We start from the raw sequence: 21334 nt of genomic DNA on the forward strand, positions 1-21334 counted from the left end.
AAAAAAAACTTTTAGATCGAAGCGATCGGTCACATTCTTAAAACCGTGGGACATCTTATATTTATGTGCAGCAAAAACACCTCGTTTTGATGTGTGCACTGTTCAACTGAATTTTTACTGTGGCCCCCCAAATGCCTGCTAGTGCACCCCATTTTTTTTCCCCCGTCAAGATGAACAAATACTGCAGCTACCCCGAATGGCTGTTTTGCTGTTTCTTCATATAAATACCTGCCTTGAAGTCAATAACTAAAGGTTAATTATTGTTAGCTAGCCACTTACACGTCATTTTAGCTGGCACGAAGTAATTCCTCTTCGACGTGGAGTTAGCGTGCGAATACGACAGACGCCTTACCTTTGTATCATGTTTACAAAAACTCAGTATTGCCAAAAATAAATAAATAAACGACTCGTATAAAATATGCATGTCATTAATAGTGGCTGCTGTAAGGTAAGCGACGTTGGGAGGAGGCGGGGATGCGGTGACGAGCTGCCAACGGCTCCAAGAACGACCACTGTAATGTCACGGCTCAATGGAAAACAACTTGAGAACCCGCGGTCATGCTCAAGGTGTCGTAACTCGTAAACTTGGTCGAGTGACCAGCATGTTTCAAGAATGACACTCCGATCACGAACTTCCATGCGCACAGCCGCGGCTGTTACAAGCACTTCGATTTCACGCGATTCCAAAGTGGAGCCGAGACTGCGACAAAGAACGTTTCCAGCTACATGGTTCTGCCATCTGGCGAACATGTCTTACATTAGCAGGAACAGCTTCGTCAACTTACGGGTTAGCGGCATGAACTCTCGAAATATGACAAATTCAACATTTGCCTTTGGGCGACCGGTGCACGGGGTGTCACTGATTTCCAGCGATTTCTGCATCGTTACTATTTCGCATTGGTGCCGCGAACCAAGTGACAATCGATCATAGCTAAAGAAATTTTGCACTCAGGTCACGTGACAGTTATAAACCTGCGTTCGGCCGCATGCAGCAGCAGTTGCCTGTTGCAACGCCGTTCAACTAGGCGAGCCTCTTTGTTGCCTAAGCTGCAAGAGTGTACTTTTTAAAGGAGTTCGCCGTTTAGCGTTTGTTAAAAGTTATGGACACAGACGACAGTCAAGGTGCGGGACGTTCTGCAGACGACGAAACCGCAGACAAGAATGAACAGGTGAGTACTTCACTTTTCTTCGACTTCACTGAAATTAGTGAACTTACTTCTCTTACATAGGGTGATATGACGCTGCTCGCTCGTGTCCTCTCGGCATTCAACACTATTGAAGCCCCCCCCCCCCCTCCCCCCCGCACGACGCAGAAGTGGTGGGTGCCGTAGTCTGACCGGCCCCATCAAGGGGATATCAGCAGGCAGAGAACGCGTAGCTGCAACAATGCATTCCGCGGTACTCTTACCTTCTACTCCCGTCAACTGCTTGGTACACGTTTATTTAATTTTTTGATGCGTTTGACTCTTTTGTTACATTTAGCAGTTGTATTCTCCCAGCGTTTCAGTTTTTTTCTCTTTTTTTATAGCAAACAAGCAACATACGCTCTGGGTTATTTGCTGCTGCGGTTGGCCCTCTGCACCGACTTTTCCCATACTTCAGTTCTTAACACCAAGTGCAGCTACCTAGACTTAAAAAAAAAAAAAATGTGTGCAGTGTGGCCAATCGAGGGTCATAGCATAGGAACGGTAGAAAATCCACATCGCTGCCCACATACAGAGCCTGCGCATACCGCCTGTATCTGTGCCTCAAACGCACTACTGCGCAGTCGTCAGTTTTTTTTTTTTTTTTCTGACTTCGCTTATTTTGACAGTATATTATCTGCGGCAAACTCGGGTTGTTTTCGCTGCTATCTTTACAAAACCCATTTACCGCCTCTTGGAGCAAGTTTCAGGATGCATGGAATTTGTATGATGATGATGATGATGATGATATGTGGGGTATAACGTCCCAAAACCACCATATCATTACGAGAGACGCCGTAGTGGAGGGCTCCGGAAATTTGAACCACCTGCTGTTCTTTAACGTGCACCCAAATCTGAACACGCGGGCCTACAACCTTTCCGCCTCCATCGGAAATGCAGCCGCCGCAGCCGGGATTCGATCCCGCGACCTGCGGGTCGGCAGCCGAGTACCTTAGACAATAGACCACCGCCGCGGGGCTACAGAATTTGTAGCCGAGGTCATGTCTGAAAATGTAGTACTGTTCTGGGTGCCGGCAAATATATGCAGATTTATGCAAAAGTTCAATACGACATCGGCACACGTGATGTCAGTTCCCCAATTATTCACTGGTTACGATCGACGCTTGCACACTGATTTCAGGAGCATGTTGCGGGCCCGGCATAGGGCAATGCGCTATCGCTCGTGCAACTTTCAATTCCGACAGATAGGCTCCAAATCGAAACAGTCTTAGCAAGGCGGCGATTCGTTGTAGGGTGCGCCTAGTCCCACTCCTGACGGTCTCGCCGATTATCGTTAAGGTTTAGCATGATTCTCAGCTTAAGCAAAAGGTTAAATCTAACCAAGCATACAACAATCCTGTATGCAGGGTGCCCCAGCTATCTCTAGCCAGTATTCTAACAAATATGGCGACGCTACGAAATCTATGTTAATGATCATTGTAGGGGCTATAAATATATATATATATATATATATATATATATATATATATATATATATATATATATATATATACAGCATCGAACGCGTTATTCGAAGGTCGTAGGTTCGATTCCTGCTCACGGCTGGTTATTTTTTCCTCCACTTTTCTTTCTTCTTATTTACATTCCATTGGTTCTAATAACTTCCCCTGTACATTTTTTGGCATTATTGTCTGTTAGATCTCATTAATATTGTGTTAAAACACGGAAAAACGAGCCCTTAGGTATACACTTCTTTCCCTTATATATATATATATATATATATATATATATATATATATATATATATATATATATATATATATATATATATATATATATATATATGTGTGTGTATGTGTGTGTGTGTGTGTGTGTGTGTGTGTGTGTGCGCGCGCGCGTTAATACATCTGTTTTTGCTATGGCGAGAAAAAGAGTGGGGAGAGGCGACGTCGTAGCAGCTGTTAGTGGCGTGGGGGCATGCCCCCCCTGGTTACTACTAACCTGCGGAAGCGACGGCCCCCACTGCCCCCCGGCTCCGGAGCCCCTGGATTATTTCCTGGAATACGTCGCACTATTTTGTCTTTTCTTAATTACATGGGCATGCTTAATTTACCAACTTCTAAAACTACGAAGCTGAGCAAGAAATTGCAATGCGAAAGTACCAGATCGGTTTGTAAAAGCTTAAACAGCTTTTAAGATTATATCTATTACGTATTAGTGTTTTTTTTTACTCCATATATACTCACGAGATAAAGAAATGACACATACAACAGAAATAACACAAATAATATCGACTTGCGCGTCAATGCTCGCCGTGACTGCTGTTCTTCTCTAACGTTCCGTTCCGTGTGGAAACGACCATGAAGGCCCAACCGTATGAACGCGCGCGACAGCGACAAACTTGCTCCATCGCGCCTTCATGTCGCGACGGCTGCAACCAGATGACGGCGACAAAGCGTCATTGTTGCTAGCTTGGAAACTATCACGTGCATGCTCATGAATTGCGAAAAGAAGTTTACCAGTAGGTCGATTGCATGTCAAATTTATTACTGTCTAGCGTGGGGTCAGGAATCCATAAAAGCTTTTCAGGACCTTTTTTTTTTTCGCAATCTTTGGTTTAACCGCGGAAAGGTGCCCAGAAGCATACGCTACGACAACGCACTTCAACGCACATGACAACGCACATGACCATTTTACATTGCAGCAAGCTACCATAAGTGTCACAAGCCACCAACGAAACATCTCTCTCCGCGCGAGATGCGAATTTGAAGAAGGTGGCCGGTACCTTGCATTCCTTGAAGTACGCGCGGATATCGAGAGCACAATGCAACCGAAGCGAGGATCAGGGGTGCAGTCATTTTGCCGGAAATCGTCGCGCTGGCTTCTGGGCGACAAGCGATCTTTTCTAGTTTTCCAGAAACGCGCGCCGCGACAAGCCACGGCTAGAAATGGGCCTCCGGAACGGCAAATCTTGTCACTCTTCGCTGTCGTTTGTTGCTAGAAGATCGCGTGCACGCGGTTGGGCCTTTACATTTGGCCGATTGTGCTGCCTCGACAGGGTAGCGACGATGTTGTTGGCTTCGCGATTACCCCAAGTTTTGCTAGCGGCCACACAAGCGATAACCGCTGCGTCTGGTGTCGTGAACCGTCGCGAGGAAAGCAATCGTTTTTACGCGCAACGGAAGCACTGTAATTCTCGGCGCGCAAACGGACATGTGACGCGATATATTTTGGTATTTTACGGGAATCTTTGCAGAAAAACGTTGATACTTCAGTTAATTAAGCACTTGGAAACTGTCCCATCAAAGCTTTTAAAAACCAATCGACAACGTACTCGTTAAAAATTTTAGCCCACCTTCATTTGTCAGTTAATTAGCAAACATGCATTTGGTCACGTCGTCATGGAGTGTACCAGCATATCTTCAAACTCTCGAAAGAGATAGCTGGGAAAGTCTGTCTGTATAGAGACTCTGTGTTTCATTCTATACACTTCAGCTTCGACGCATGGTCTCCGCGCTTAGACCATTTTAGGTAGTCAACGAGATCATGTTAAACGGAGACAGCGTCATAACCGACAAAAGAAGTGGCGATTTTCGCCTTCGCGTAAGCGCCGACGAGCAGGCGAATTATGTCCGAAAAATTTAGTGATTTTCTGAGCCACAGATCTTGCGGCCGGTGCCATCAACTTCCAAGTAGTAAGGAAAAATTAGTATCGTACCACTCGTCCTACTTCTAGCGTCTGCTCTCCGTCATTTTTCTTTTTTCTGAAGTATGACCGCTGCTGATGCGGGGGGGGGGGGGGGGGGTGATTTTAAATGAAAAGAAGAGAAAAGTGAGCCCGTAACTGTCTCTCAGGGGGAGGACACCTCAACAGTAGCTCACGAGGGATGGGGGTAGAGAAGTATATATTAAAGGATAGGATTAAAAGGTAAAGAGAGGGAGAGAGCGAAGCGCAGGGACAGCGAACGACGGAAGTAAGGAGAAGACGGGAAAGATGGATACGGTTGCAGGAGTCCGAGGACGGGGCACCACTGGCTCTTGTCGGCGACAGATGGCGTAGTGCTAATCCAGTCGGCCAGAGCTGCGCTGTCGTCGGAGATCGCAAGGGCACAACCGGTCGGCACGAAATCCAGCGAGCGCGTCCTTTGCCTGGTAGCAAGGAACACGGGAGTTGACGCGACCGGCACCAATGCTACATCCTGCTCGTCCGCAGCATAAAATTTAGATCGATTGCGTATGTTTTTTTAAATTCCGGATAACTGCACCCGCTGCTAAGATCACGCAGCGGCAGTGAATACGTGACGCGGCCGACCACGCCTTGACGTACTCGCAGTTCAAGCGTTATGTTGATGTGTGGCAGCTGGGGCTAGTTGTTATGGCATGACGATAGTTATAGCGCGAGAACAAAACGACGACACAGAAACAAGGACACGAAAGGATAGGATATCACTCGTGTCTTTCGTGTACTTCTTGTCTCTGTGCCGTCGTTTTGTTCTCGCGCTATAACTATCGTTACGTTGATATTCCTTCGATTCCAAGGCCATGCGGAATATGTTATGTTTCGCGAGTAACGCACATCTGGCCACCATAGCTGTTTCTTCCCGCAAACCAGCCAGAGTTTTTTTTTTTAATAGTTATATTTATTCATTTATTTTTCCTCTTCGTAGAATGTTTCTGCTGAACTCTCGGTGAGGTCTCCATTACGAAGGAAGGTGCTGCTTTTAAACAATGACAGCTATCATGCTCACGTATTATAGTTTTGGTTCCACACTTTCAGTAACGGCAATTGCAGGTGGAAGCGTCAAAGCAGTGAGGAAACTTGGGATAGGCAAAAATCGCATGTATGCACTAAGGGACAAAGAGCAGAATAACTACCAATATGGATAGGATAGTTAAAATAGCGTAGGAGTTTTACAGAGATCTGTACAGTAGCTGGGACAACCACGACTTCAATACTGTAAGAACTAGCAGTAACCCAGATGACACCCCACCAGTAATGATAGAAGTCAGAAAAGCTTTGGAGAGCATGCAAAGAGGCAAAGCTGCTGGTGAGGATCGGGTAACATCAGATCTGCTGAAAGATGGAGAACAGATTGTGTTAGAAAAACTAGCCACCCTGTTTACGAGATGTCTCCTGACGGGAAGAGTACCAGAGCCTTGGAAGAACGCTAACATCATCTTAATACATAAGAAAAGAGTGGACAAGGACTTGAAGAATTACAGGCCGATCAGCTTGCTCTCTGTAGTATACAAGCTATTTACAAAGGTAATTGCTAACAGAGTAAAGAAAACATTAGATTTCAATCAACCAAAAAAAAATCAAGCAGAATTTCGAACAGGCTACTCAACAATCGACCACATTCATACTATCAATCAGGTAATAGAGAAATGCTCAGAATATAACCAACTACTACACATAGCCTTCATAGATTACAAGAAGGCGTTTGATTCAGTAGAAATATCAGCCGTCATGCAGACACTGCAAAATCAGGGCATCGATGAAGTACTATATATAAACATCCTGGAAGAAATCTACACGGGATCAACTGCTACCATAGAGCTTCATAAAGAATGGGAACAGTTAGGGATAAGAGTTAATGAAGAGTACCTTAGTAACCTGTGTTTCGCCGATGACATTGCATTGCTGAGTAACTTGGGGGACCAATTGCAACTCATGATTACGGAGTTAGACAAGGAGAGCAGAAAGGTGGGTCTTAAAATTAATCTGCAGAGAACGAAAGTAATGTACAACAACCTCGGAAGAGAGCAGTGCTTCGAGATAGGAAATAGTGCACTTCAAGTTGTAAAAGACTGTCTATTTAGGGCAGGTAATAACCGCGGAGGCGAACCACGAGATTGAAGTAACTAGAAGAATAAGAATGGGGTGGAGCACATTTGGCAAGCACTCTCAAATTATGACAGGTAGATTGCCACTCTCCCTCAAGAGGAAGGAACGTATATAACAGCTGTATCTTGCCGGTACTTAGCTACGGAACAGAAACCTGGAGACTTGCAAGGAGGATTCAGCTTAAATTGAGAACGACGCAGTGAGCAATGGAAAGAAAAATGGTAGGTGTAACCTTATGAGACAAGAGCAGAGTGGATTAGGGAACAAACGGGGGTCAAGGATATCATAGTTGAAATCAAGAAGAAGAAATGGACATGGGCCAGGCATGTAGCGCATAGACAGGATAACTGCTGGTCATTAAGGGTAACTAATTGGATTACCAGAGAGGCAAGCGGGTTAGGGGGAGACAGAAGATTAGGTGGGCAGATGAGATTAAGAAATTTGCGGGTAGAAATTGGCAGCAGCAAGCACAGGACCGGGTTAACTGGCGGAACATGGGAGAGGCCTTTGTCTTGCAGTGGATGTAGTCAGGCTGATGATGATGATGATGATGATGATGCAGGTGGAAATTGGCAGACGACAAAGTCTCATCCACGATAACGTCATCAAAGCACAGTTCACAGAAACACTATCACCGTGCGTACGAGCCCTGGAATAGTCCACCTACGCGACATATATATATAACGCCAGAAAAAAAAGACTGCGGCGCGCAGAATCGAACGTCGAACCTCCGCGTCGTGAATGCGAGGCGTTCATCAATGAACCACTGAAAGGTACCTTCTTCAACGCTCGAATGGCAAGCTATTTATATCTACCACTTACCACTGCTGGCAGGCATATGGGGGGGGCTATCGTGTTTTCAGAATTATCAGCAAGATGGCAAAATGAGAGCGCGACGGCTCTCGTCTCTCACGCGTACTTTGCCCCACAGAGAGGTGGGGAGTGGACGATCTCTCGCGCGCCCTTGTCTCCCGATGGGGAGAATCATGCATACGTCTTGGATGGTGTAGGGCTTGCACTGGAACGATTCTGTTGTAGTTACGAGGCGCACAAAGGTCACTGCAATCATTCCACAGCCTGCGTTTGCGAAAAGGGCGTGCTTTTCAGACACAGCGACGAAACAACCGAGATGCTGATTCGTGTTCATCTGTGTCTGTGAAGACTTTCGTGCGTCATTTGTACATGAGAAACGCGGGGCACGTTTCGATCTGCTTGTCATTCTGCACGTGACCTTCCAATTTGTTCCTATCACGCTCATTGCTTCGCCTTTGCGGCAAAGCTGTGAGTTTTTTTAATTACCGGCACGGAACACAGTAATGTATGTTGAATCAGTCAAATACAGAGACAGTGTGTCCGAATAGCAAAGTTTTCGTGATTTTATTCTGTCGTGAATGGGATTTCGATTCGAGCTGATGCCGCAGAGTTTCTCTTGCTCGCAGAGCACTCTTGCGCAGCTGTGGTGTCTAATATGTCACGCATATTCTTATTTTCGGCAGCCAAGAATGGAAAAAACAGAAAATGCGGAGGAACCGAAGCTCAAGTATAAGTATCCGACCAGCACAATGTCCGGAGGACCCTTGCAGTTTCGGAAACGACTGCAGAAAGGGGTGAGACTTGCGTGACAGTCGCATCGGAAAGTAAGGCGAATGAGAGGTTCTACATTTCCACAAAAAGCCCACCTCCCCTTGCATGTTGTCCCGGTGTTGCTGCAGTATATATCAGCTGTGTTCATCAAGTACTGCTCTATTTTATACAATACCCGCCACAGTGGTCTACTGGTTATGGTGCCCGACTTTTGGCCAGGAGGTCGTGGGATCGAATCCCGTACGCGCCAACCGCATTTTTGCTGGAGGCGAAAGTGCTTGAGGACCATGTGCTCTGTCAGGTGCGCGTTAAAGAACACCATGGGCTCGAAATAACCAGAGCCCTCTACGGCGTTCCTCATAATCCTACCGTATAGCTTTGGGGTGCAATACCCTCATTATATATTTATTTCATATGATGAACTCTCACGTGGAGACTTGTTTTGTCAATTAGCAGAGTGCTACAAATAAAATGAATGATTCAGTCAAGGCTTCAGTTAGTTTTACAGTGAAAGCTGTTATAAGATCAGAACACCACCGCCGGTGTCCGTAATCAGATTAGCAAGAAATAAAAAAAAAACAACAATCAATAAAAAACGCGAAGGACACAATGGGATTCGAACACGGGCCCGCTGCGTGCCAGCCCAGTATTCTGCCACTGAGCCACGCTGGTGCTTGGAACTCTTTTCTAAACTTGCCTTTGGCAGGCCTGATGTCGGGAAAGGAACCGCGTTAACATGAGTAATAAAGCGTTTTCGAGCATCAAAAAAACAACCAGGTGTCGCAAAATGCGAATTAACAGTGGCGTACACTCATTTCAGGCATAATTGTTCATCCTGGTCACCCACTGCAAAAAAAAAAAAAAAAAAAAATGCACAATATTCCTAGCAAGTGTGTAGCGGATAACACGCTTCTCCGAAGAATGATGGATAGCATGGTGAATGCTGGCCTACTACACAAAAATTATTTATAGTGTAGTCGGTAGCCAGCAAGTGTGCTTGTAGCAGTTACCCAAACGGTGTTTAAAAAAAGGCTCTCAAAGGCCGCTCTTGTAGCTTTTGCTGTGACCCTTCTGTGTGTCTGCACAGACTTGGATTTTTTTTTTAATCGGCAGGTCTCATCTGACACTACATACATTTACAAGGGGGAGCACTTAATCCCCAGAACACCGGGTTTGTAATAACGAGTGCAATGTCACACTCATATTGCCAGTTTATCGAGATCGTTATGAGCGAACGGTAAGAGTACACTTAGGTGAGATTTGTGATAGTGAAAGCAGAAGGCCTAAAGTTATGCATTGTAGATGTTCAAGGTCTCGATGAGGCAGTTGTCTCCACTGGTGTACTATAGTGAGTGGTAAAGATCAAATGGGTAAAGCCATGATGAACACAAAGTAGGCACAATAGCCAATTGATATGAGACTAAGCACTTCGCAAGTGAAAACAAGATTGAAACACTCATAAATAGCCGGACTGACGAATAGCTATAGTTGCTTACTGAAAGAGATAGCTGTAGGCCACGTAAACTCGGAGCATGACTTCGTTTATAATGTGCCCTTTTGTGATAACATGTCCAACAGAAATATTTTAATAGCAAACTGCGAATAAGCTTCAAACCAAGTGCAAAATGACTATATCCCAATAGTTGAAAAAGAGAACAGCCTCCAAAATAAATTTCACGTTATAAATCCAAACCAAACCAAAGGCTCGCAAAAGCAGAATTTTGTAATGCAGAAACAGAATATATATATATATATATATTATATATATATATATATATATATATATATATATATATATATAACACCGGGAGTCACCCAGAATATAGAACCTTGGTAATCAGGAGAGAGTGGTCAAATCTTAAAGCGCGCTTAAAGGGGCCTTGCAACACTTTCTGAAAGCAGTTGAACTTAAAACTAATGCTAAAAAACTACAGAAATAAGAAAGGCGGGCTCGCAGTTGTGCTGGCTTTTCGTGACATCGGAAAACTTTAGTAGTGCCTGATCAGACAATATATGGCTCGAAAACGCAAAGTTATGCAGAGAGCAGTCGTATCACTTTCTGCACCAGCCGTAGTAGCCTAGCGGCAAAAGCGTTGCTAAGCACGAAATCGCTGGTTCCATTCCCACAACTGCATTTAGATAGGGGCAAAATGTAAAAGAAAAGGGCCACTTTTTAGGTGCACTTGCTTCTCTGCCCCGTTAATCCCATGAACTACCAAAAACTGGAACGAACTTCCTGCTGATATTGTCGCCATTACCTGCCAGTTTTTATTTCCCCATGTCATTAACCAGTATGAAATTAATGTGTAAACCGTGTGCAGAATTAAAACCCCACCCTTTGTCATGTCTGCTTCAAAAGGACCTTAAGGTAAATAAACTGAACTGAACACATTAACATTTTAAATAACTCCCAAGTTGTCAAAACGAAATCGGGAGCCTTCACCTATACATTGTGCCTCATAATCCTATCGTCACATTGGCACTAAAATCGACACACTTCTATAATATATAAAGTCACCTTCTGACATTAACTATTGTTGTTTCTTACTGCATGTGTGCAGCAACTGTATTTCGACTCCGGAGACTATTACATGGCCAAGGAAAAATCCCAAAAAGCGGTTTTGCAGATGGGCCCAAGTGTCCCCACTATCCTCCAGAGCCCCACGGGGAAGATAATCCCCACGGTGGAGTCACTGCCACCACGCAAGAACTCGCAAGTGCAGAGCAAGCTGGCGTCGGAGCTTTCTTCTGATAATAGGTGCGGAATGCCTACCCTGCCCTGTGGCGCTCTACAAGTCATGATAAACGTATGCGGCTGTTGTCTGAGGAGGTTGAATGCAGCATCACACGGGCGATGTATTTTGCTCTCAACTGAGCGCAAGAATTCGATAAACCTCCAATGATCACGTGTTATGTGACCTAGTTTTACGTTTGATGAGTATTATTACAATAATTGCTGCCTTGCTCTTTGTAGCGGGTAAATTAGTGGAAAATCTGTCCTTGGCAGAACAACAGTTGGCTACTGAGGTGAGGTATTCGCAGTCGGATTTGATCGGTTCTGCAGAGATAGGTCGCACACCACCAGTGCTCTAATCATCGTTTAGTTGTCTCAACAGTATCTTACTATGGTTTTTTCTGCAGCCCCCCCGACAAGTTGAAGCGCAGGCCCAAGCACCCGTGCTTTCCCTAGAGATAAGTGTACTAGCCAGGGCAGATTCTTTTGCACTGTCAGCCAGCAGCACAACGTCGTTAGCATAAAAGAGGGCTGGCACCAATCCTTTGCTTAGGTTGAATGTCGGGTCTCTTTCTATCGATTTGCTCTCGATGCCGGCAACAAGGATCGTAAAGAACGAAGGCGAGTAAGAGAATCACTTATGCAGCCTCTTAGATATATTTGCCGGTAACCACGTTGCCCTCTGTGCAGAAGGAAATCGGATCACCGATTTTCTTCTGTACAGTGCCTTTAGGATTTGCTGCATGTTGGAGGGCAGACCCATCTCCTTGAACGCTGCCCACAGTAGAAGGTGATCCGCAGTCATACGCACACAATATATTCATCTTACTCACTTTGCGATCTCGATGGCTTATGTCGCAACAAAGAAATCGATTTTTAAGCGTCAAGCTAGCCAGAAACCGTGTTGCGTGATCCCCTATAAAACCTTCAGCCTGTGTTTATTTAATGCGTCTGCTAACAATACTGTAGAAGTCCGTATACATGACTTGCACATGACGTCACCATTGCTGTTGTCCTAGTGCAGCGGCCATATTGGTGAATAGCCTCAAAGATCAGCTGTATGACTATAGTACGACTACAGTGTTCGAACCGTGTCTGGCACATAGCAGCTGTGAAATGCGGCATAGTATTGAGAACTTATAAGGCAAGGGCGCTTGCTATGAGGAAAAGGTGCAGTTGTGTGATGGAGTGGGTCTCTACACGCTTCCACTTAACACAGACACGACTTCGACAATCTTCACCTTTCCAAAGTGTCGCACGACGGCATCGTAAACTATTTGGTTCGCAGCTCTAACTTTGTTACTCTGGGCGAAATAAAGGCGTACAAGTCAACGGAATCGTATAACTCTTTTACTAGCGGCTTGGTAAAGAGTCGGTCTGCAAAGGTACTTCTTGACCGTACTTTTGACCGTGCTTACAGAGGTAAATAGAACAGTTCATCAAAGTGACCCATTCGAGAGCCCCGCATTATGAAATACAGAGATGCAGGAAGACTGCTCAATTAACAAATGCTGATGTGCGCTTAGTTCTCATGCGAGTGCAGCAAGATGCTCACCAGGCAGCATGTTTTTTAATTGCGTGTCCCTTTGACTGTCCGTGTTGTTATATATAAACATAAATATGTATGTAGTACATCTGTGTGAATGAGTACTGAGGGTTTCGACCTCGAGAGCGAGCTGCATTTGGCTTCAACACGCATCGGCCTGTGCTCGGCGTCGTTCGGCTTCTGCTAGCCACTTTTCGTGACGCTGCTAACTGCGCCCTCATGTTGTGCTGCGCTCATGCTTGAAGCTGCAGCCGCGTCGTTGAGATGGCGCCCAGTCTCGGTTCGTCTCGATGAACAATGTGAACGGCTTTCCTACGAACACAAGAGCGTCTGCTTTAATTAGTGCCCTCATTTCTCCTCTTTTTTTGCTTTCCTACTACAAAATTAGCTCCACACACATGAACGTTGGGGGTTTTCTCCGTCGAAATCTGTTCACCTTATGTGTGCCAGTCATGCTCTCCGATGGTTGGTGCTGAGCCTTTTCGCATAATCTTTGGTATTAAAGAAAAAAAAAATCGTAGTGGTGGCAGGGGGCGGAGACTCCCTATACCTCCCATGTATTCACCATCGGCAGCAGCAGCGCCGCTTTTACCACTGACGGTTGCTGGGCATCCTACTAGAAATAAATCACACAAAAAATTTCTTTCATGACCTCACTGGTGAGGTCCCTAAATAGTGGGATATGTTGATAAATAGAGAGAAGGGTTGCCACGAAAGCCCTCCCTTCCCAATCTCGCATGCAAACGTAATGCGCTCTTGCCTTCTTTGTGCTCCCTACCAGCGGGCTGCAGAAATTAGGCACCTTCTTCTTTTTCTACTTCTAACCACTACCACCAGGCCCGCTGGCCGCTTGGGCGATGCGGTCATAAAAGTTTTTGTTAATCTTTTTTTTATTTTTGTTCATCATTTCTGAAGAGGCGAAAGTATAGCTGACTGATTTCTCAGCAAGATTAAGCTCGATCGACACAAATGAAATGCACTTTCTATTGCATGTTTTGTATAAAAAAATGCATACATACACGTAGTGTGAAAGGGTCAATTAATAAACGCAGCTTTAACTTACAACTGACATATGAACATAAGCAAACCTTGAACCCAAAATATCTGAACCAATACGAAAATTATCAACAATCGAGAATAGGAACATCGTATTTGTCTCAATCACTTTTGTTATTATAGCTCACATAGTTTTCTTACGGAATTTGAGTACCAAATGAGGCTGAAGTTCAGAATCGTGGAGAGGCTTGAAGCGGTCAGAAGTTTTTAGAGAAAGAACGTTGCTGGAAACGATGTTTTGGCAAAATTACTTGTCTTCGTCGGGGCAACAGCATTTCCTTGACGAAAAAAAATTTACTTGTCAAAACGTTGGCTCTATTGACATTCTCTGTATTAATATTTAGAAACATCTATTCCATTACGTGTATTTGAGTGACATTATTAGAAGTAAAAACTTGAAGATTTTGAAACCGCGGCTGCAAGAATTTCATGAGCAGCAGGTCTCCTATAATTATGACATCATTTGAACTACAAGCCGAAAGTAAAAAAAACAAAAACTATGTAGCCAAGCCAACTCGAATTCAAGCCTTTTAATATAAATGCATTTTCCCGACAGGAGCTTGGTTGCTGTCTTCAACAATTAGTCGGGCGACACAACACTTTCGTCAGTCCAGTCAGGCTTGCAGAGAACTGGGTTTACTCGTATGTACTCGTGCAAAATCAATACCTGCTCAAATAATAGGTCCAAATTTTTGTGCTCGCCCACTGCCTTTACAAAACGCTGAAAAAAGTTTGCGTAACCATAAATCCCTGGGTTTGCAAACTGTAGAGCCACAGAAAACATGCGTTGCCCGATTAAGCCATCTTCGACGAATGCATGGTTGACTTGTTTGGCGTAGCTCACTGCGCCTTCCGTTCTCTGCTCGCCACAACTTGCTGTCCTAATCTTTTCTACAGCTGACATGCCAACCGAGCGAGATAACTGAGCGCGATCCAACTTCTAGTATTGCTCAGTGAGGGGCGAGAAGTAGCGGAGGCAAGCGCTAAGAATGCAAGCCAATCACTTCTCGCGCTTCACCTGATTTAAAATTCACAAAATAAGGAATAAGAAACGACGTATAAACAAGAGAAGTACTTTACAGGGGTATCGGATTTGTTTCATTTGTGAATTGTGAAAGCCGATAAATGCGAACATTTACATCAAAGCTACTCCGTTCAAACGGATCTTTGGATGCCCGGCAAACGCTACGAGCGTGCATGTTTTTTGAAACCGAAACTAGCGCCGAGTTTCCAGGACCTGCTGGTGGGATGCTTCTTTCGCAGCTGTCGCTATGATTATAACAATCTACAACTGCGCAAATAAACACATTGGAGGAAGAAAAACGCCGGTGTGGCGAGGCAGCGTTGCACAAGATATAACCGCTGTTCACCAATATGACCGACTCACTCTGAGCAGTGAGGTCAAGTGACAAAGGTGCAAGCTATGTACAGAAAAGATGTGACAGTGATTAATCGATAGCTGTCCAACTGGTGCTTATCACTGCCTTTCTTCACAATAGGGTATTTTAACAGCTATGGTAATGCCCTAGCATTTGTGCTGCGGTATTATTGTGTCGTGCCATATGCACCACGACCAGAAAAAAAAAACAATAATAAAGTTCTAGCCGTGCGGGTAGCTCCATGCTCACGGTAATGTTGTGAGACAATGAGAGTGGCTAATGCAGGTCTTTTAAATTAAAACAGCAAGCAACATTCCGACTGTGACGGTATGGCATTCCCATTTTCGCCTTATGCCGCACTACTTAAAAGACAAACACTTGGAATGAAGGACTAGACAAACACAAGTGCAAACTTTCAACTGAGTTTATTGGACAGACACATGATGCTTTCCTGCAATCGCGTTTCATGGTTAAAAAAAGTTTCCTAAAATGAATCTCAAAAAATTTTTATACAGTACAATTGAAATGACCAGTCATGCTTATGTAACACATACCTATCGCACATCTTGCATCACGGGTCAAGATACATCATTTCTTTCTGCGCCAGTGCCAAAGAAGCCATACTGATGCAGGCATTTTCTAGGCGAATAATCTCGGATGCCTCAATTATTTCGCGCGTCATCTGATTACTGTGCCTAGCTATCACTTCACTCCAAGGCTGGGTATCCAGATTGCATCACTAGGTCAGTGGCCAACTCTATATTGAGATCAGTCAAGTCGCAGAAGGAGCAAGAGCAGCAAAAATCCCAGAATGAAAATGGGACGTGTTGCAGGATTGCAGTGATACCATACTTTCATGACATCTCCCATCGTCTAAAAAAGACCGGGGGCCATGTCGGAGTGAATGTGGTTTTTACAGCACCCAGAAAGTTGTCATCTCCTTGCAAAATAGGAAAGAAAATCGTGAATGAAACAAGTGCGTGCACAACTAACCACAGAAACAAATTTGTGAATTGCATTTTAAAAGTTGTCTACGTGATTCCACTCGCATGTGGAAACAAATACATAGGCCAGACGGGCAGGTGCCTAAACGAAAGACTGCAGAAGCACTGCAACAATGTGTACAAATCGGTGCAAGGGCACCTAGGCTTGCATTGTAGAGATTGCGGGTGCCAGCCAGATTTCCAAAAAACTAAAGTGATAGCTAGGCACAGTAATCAGATGATGCGCGCAATAATTGAGGCATTCAAGATTATCCGCCTGGAAGATGTCTGCATCAGTATGGCTTCTTTGGCACTGACGCAGAAAGAAATGATGTATCTTGACCCGTAATGCAAGATGTATGATAGGTGCATGTTACCTTGCCATGACTGGTCATTTCAATTGTACTGTATAAAAATTGTTTTGCAATTCATTTTTGAAAACCTTTTTTAACCATGAAATGCAATTGCATAAAAGCATTATGTGTCTAATAAACCCAATTGAAAGTTTGTGCGTGTGTCCATGTAGTCCTTCTTCCCAAGTGTTCATCTTTTAAGCAGTGTGCAATAAGGTGACAATGAATAGCTACCAACTCACACAAGCAAGTACCCTATAAGGCGTTCCCATATTGCAGTATGTAAACCTGCACTGCTAAAATGCCCTAATGAGTATAATGCGATACTGCACCAGATGTTAGCAGCCAACGTTCATTTCATTGTCTGTTAAAGAGGCCCTGTAACACTTTTCGAAGTAACTATCGAATGGATTTGCTAAAGGAGTTTATTGCCACATGAGTGGACTGCTGCAATTTTTTTTAGAATTCGTGAAGTACAAGCAAAGTTAATGGACTTTCTCGAAGAACGCGCTCGAAGCTTGGCACGGGGGAAAGAAGTAGCGTCACGTGCGCCACAATTTTTCTTTTTTTTTTTCCTTCCTTCAAATGCACAGCCTATTTTCAGTGTGAGCGTGCACAGGCCACGTGGTGGCCTCCAGCGGCGGCCACAGTAACTATGCTGCCCACGATGCTTAAATCGGTCAATCGCCATGAATTTAGGTATATGGCATCATTTGTAGAGAGGGAACGATTTCTAGCTTTGAAAACTCATCGTAAATCCCAGGCCAAACGTAACATGCTGCAGTGTAATGTTTTGCTCGCGCTTTCCCAAAAACCTCAACTACAGACTAGCATCAATTCATGACCATGCTGAAAAAGTGTTGCAGGGTTTTATTTTGCAGATTAAGAAGTTCAATAGTAAACTTACCTGCTGCTCCTTTCAACCACTGCAGTCTTGAATATTTAATGATTTGACATAATTGCGCATAATTTACTAATGCCATAGTCGCAATCATAGATGTATTTGGTTGCACAGCTTGTCTGTTAAATTTACACTTTCTCTGTTGAAGTTGCTACTAGAGAGGTTTGCCTTGTTTTAGATGGGAAGTCTTTGTGTAATTTATTTGAAAAAAGACTATTTACTCCCTGGTTATATAAGCTTAGCGGGTAGGTACCTTCAGTAACGACATATTAAGATTTCCTACATCTCCTGTTTCTTGGATGCCTGTTTTCAAGTTAATCCTAACCTCATATTTACTTAAGCCATTTAAATGCAGTTTGGCAGGAAAATTGATGCACTCCCAGGTAACTATAGTACTATGGTAAACTGCAAGTAATTATGCAGATGCAATATGGAACCATAGCCGGTTTAACTGAATTTTTCACAAAACGTCCCTTGTTATTTTACCTCTAGCAAATAGAAGTATGCGATAGTAACTCCAGTTGTCCAATTAGTTTGCAGTATTTGCATGATGGTCGTAGGTCAGCTCGTTTAACTTGCTTGTTGCTTCGACCCACCATCGAAGTGTCGCGATTGACAGTCTTAGACACATGTGCATGAAAATTGTTCCCACATAATAGCTATTTTGATTACGGTAACATATACTGAAAACGGAACAAAACCAAGCGCTGGAATTTTCTGCAAGATGTCCATATGTTCATGTTGGCCTCCTTTCTTTCAGCAGCAGTGCTGAAGAGGAGCCCTCTGCACACAGCCAGCTCGCTTGATAAAGAAGACAAAGAAGATAGAGTTCCTGTCAAGAACCTGTAATTTGCCTCATGCTATCAGTTTTTTTTTTTTTTTTTGCTTTCGGTCGGTCTTGTATTACCTGTTTTTGACACACTGTCGACGTTACACATATTCTACTGAATATTAGATGGACTCTCAGACTATTCATAGGTATGCACTGGTTTCAACTTTTAATTAATGTCATGAAATAACCTTGGTTGGTGCTCAGGGTGGTATTTCTTTCCCTAACAGTAAGTATTGCTCGCTCTGTTGCCCATTGTGTGTCACCGACCAACAAGGTTTTGTATTATATGCTTCCAGCTGTTTGCAATATATTTACTTGCAATGTTAATTACTTTAAAGTGCATGCAAAAAAAATGTTTTGAGATGAAGTATTTCCCTAATGATTACAACCAGAAAAAAAATAGAAAAACTAGTATGTACAGCTTTAAGATCAGTGTGCCAAAAAGTGCAAGCTTTCAGTATATTTAACTTTTCCAGAACAACTTTTTTACTAATAGCCTACACATATTTTTGAAGCATATGTTGCATTGTAACGTGTTCTTCCGCGATGAGAATGTTTTGCTGTAATATGTGCAGCTAGTGTAATAGGTAAAGTAAACGTTGCGCAGAAATTTTCGTCCATTCAATACGATTTCCATTGCCGCTTTGATAGGCAACTCGAAAAGAGCCGACCAATGCTGCAATTAGTAGGCAAATAAGCCACGCTATGTAGTACATACTTGTCATGAGTTGAGCAAAATGAACTTGTCAATGTTTCGTACATGTACCCCTGAAGAGTGAAAGAAACTCTCAGAGGGGCAAACGCACATTCGCAATCAATGATCCACAATAACATAGTCTCTTGGCCAATCACCACAGCAAGTTTTAGTAACCTTCATTGCGAAAATAGCCACCACGGTGGTCTGTCTAGAGGTTATTATGCTTGAATGCTGGCGTGAAAGTCGTGGGATAGATATATAAACATAGGGGGGCTTACAAAGAGCGTTCAGATTAAATTGAGGACAACGCAGCGAGTGATGGAAAGGCAAATGATAGGTGTAACCTTAAGAGACAAGAAGAGAGCAGAGTGGGTCGGGGAACAAACCGGGGTTAAGGATATGACAGTTGAAATCAAGAAGAAAAAATGGACATGGGCCGGGCACGTAGCTCATAGGCAAGATAACCGCTGGTCATTAAAGGTGACTGACTGAATTCCCAGAGAGGGCAAACGCATGAGGGGGAACAAGAAAGTTAAGTGGGCCAATGAGATTAAAAAATTGTCAGGTATAAAGTGGAAACAGAAAGCGCAAGACTGGGTTGATTGGCGGATCATGGAGAGGACCTTTGCCCTGCAGCGTGTGCAGTCACGATGATATATATATATCGCGGCTTTGTATAGTTATCGAATCCCAGCCGTGGCAGCCGCACTTTAGTGGAGGCAAAATGCTAAAGGCCCGTGTGAAATTTCCGGAGTCCACCACAACAGCGTCCTTCATCATATTGTGGTTTTAGGACTTAAAACCCCAACAATTATCATTATCCTTCTAGTCAAGCCTCATAGTAGTTGGCCACATTAATAAAATTTAATACTTGTTCTTGTGAGTAGAGAGGTTTAATTTACGCTCAGAGTTGGCGTTGGTGTGAAGCGGGAATCTCAAAGATGAGGGCCGGAATCGGTGAAGCCACCCGGTGGCTGAGAGATCAACTAGAGAAACGCAGAACTATTCTTGAAGTAACTAATCGAATTCTACTTCATCGCTCGTCGGGTGGACTTTTCAGCAGCAGCATACTTGCTATTGAGTTGACTTTTTATTTATTTCCGACAAGAAAGCATGCATGTTGAAGACAAATATAAATTCGGCGGTATACAGTTGCATACACTGTAATAATACACGCGCTTATTAAGACCTCTGTTGTTGCAATAGCATATATATAGAAATCGTACCCTTTTGACAGCTTGTGACTCCGGGCTGTCAGACAGGCAGATGACATCAGGGCCAGCCATGGACAGGAGATCCTTGATATGGTTTCGCTTAGGCAGTTTTACAGGTGTCACAGGAAATTCGGGGAATGCAGCAGCTAGTGCCCGTGCTCCTGCCTCATTCGTCCGAGGAGATATGCCAACAAAGAACTCTCGACCTGCGCCACAGCCCCAGATAAGCTAACTGCGGGAAATGCAGCCTTTTTTTTTTAAAAAGAATTAAACGTCCCTTACTATACACAATCCATAATTGGAGAACAGAAAATTGGACTAGTATACTTTGCTTACCAAGCAAAGTATACTCATGCGAGAAACTAATATGCATAAATTATGAAGGCGTGTACCTGTAAAAAGCACGTTTCCACCCTCTATAATTGCCTTCGGGTCCCGAATTTCCATTACTGCAATGCCCAGTTCTTTCTTGATGGTCGCCCGTATTATGTCCAGCTGCAATGTAAACGAAAGAAAAATTACGCACATTTAATCACTGTAATGCACAGTGTTGACTCCATAATCCATTTAAAATGTATGGAATGTATTTAAAGCTACTTCAGCAAGAACAAAAAAAAAACTGTAGCTCCATCGAAGCAATTCTGTGAATCTTTCTAAGATTCTTAACAATAAAAGCAAACAGCGCACTGAAATAGACAATGCGCGCAACTTTATTTCCGACGGAGAATGTTGCCGTTCCCATGACGAGCTCGACAGCAGCTGCCGTCAAACGCGCCATGGGATCAGCGTCATTCTTCACCCATGAGGGCAGTGCTGACTTATGAGAAGTAATGAGAACTCGTGCAGAAATCTGAACCTGAGCGGTCACACTTTCTCCCCACTTTCCCCGTGCCGCTATCAGTCAACCCCCGTGTTACCCCACGACACGGCACAATTAAAATGAATTGTGCTTTCCGCACCAGGATTCTGTTACAGACCCGCACCCACTCTGATACTCGTACAAGCTGCGGTGCGGATTCGTCCAAACGACAGATGATCGCCGGTGCAATTACGTCAACTACC

At 44.0% G+C, this 21334-nt stretch overlaps 2 protein-coding genes across 5 annotated transcripts in view; one reads left to right on the forward strand and one right to left on the reverse strand.

Annotated features, from left to right (window-relative positions):
• Nucleotides 1-21334, reverse strand: part of LOC119177330 (N(G),N(G)-dimethylarginine dimethylaminohydrolase 1) — a 111368-nt gene that overhangs the window by 70090 nt on the left and 19944 nt on the right. For 2 of the 3 annotated variants that reach the window (XM_037428802.2, XM_075878401.1), the window contains exons 2-3: nt 20665-20767; nt 20285-20478 (exon numbers count right to left, since the gene is read on the reverse strand). In XM_037428802.2, the coding sequence (XP_037284699.2) occupies nt 20285-20478; nt 20665-20767 (297 nt within the window). Of the gene's footprint in view, nt 1-12256; nt 13170-20284; nt 20479-20664; nt 20768-21334 lie in introns of those variants that run through there. The other variant, XM_075878400.1, reaches the window with a different exon arrangement.
• LOC119177331 (cAMP-regulated phosphoprotein 19) lies at nt 490-18971 on the forward strand. Of its 2 annotated transcripts, none has more exons than XM_037428803.2 (4): nt 490-1169; nt 8490-8600; nt 11139-11335; nt 18290-18971. In XM_037428803.2, exons 1-4 carry the CDS (start codon nt 1101-1103, stop codon nt 18333-18335), a joined length of 423 nt encoding a protein of 140 aa, XP_037284700.2. In that variant the 5' UTR covers nt 490-1100; the 3' UTR covers nt 18336-18971. The 2 variants fall into 2 exon arrangements, with proteins under 2 accessions (XP_037284700.2, XP_037284701.2); XM_037428804.2 differs by having other exon boundaries at nt 511-1169; nt 18293-18971.

Source organism: Rhipicephalus microplus, chromosome X (assembly GCF_043290135.1).
Source record: "Rhipicephalus microplus isolate Deutch F79 chromosome X, USDA_Rmic, whole genome shotgun sequence".
Taxonomy (NCBI): domain Eukaryota; kingdom Metazoa; phylum Arthropoda; class Arachnida; order Ixodida; family Ixodidae; genus Rhipicephalus; species Rhipicephalus microplus.

Coding starts and splice junctions, on each gene's coding strand:
- LOC119177331 (XM_037428803.2), top strand. CDS start 1,101: ATGGACACAGACGACAGTCAAGGTGCGGGACGTTCTGCAGACGACGAA. Junction 1,170..8,489: donor CCGCAGACAAGAATGAACAG/GTGAGTACTTCA, acceptor TATTTTCGGCAG/CCAAGAATGGAAAAAACAGA. Junction 8,601..11,138: donor GGAAACGACTGCAGAAAGGG/GTGAGACTTGCG, acceptor GCATGTGTGCAG/CAACTGTATTTCGACTCCGG.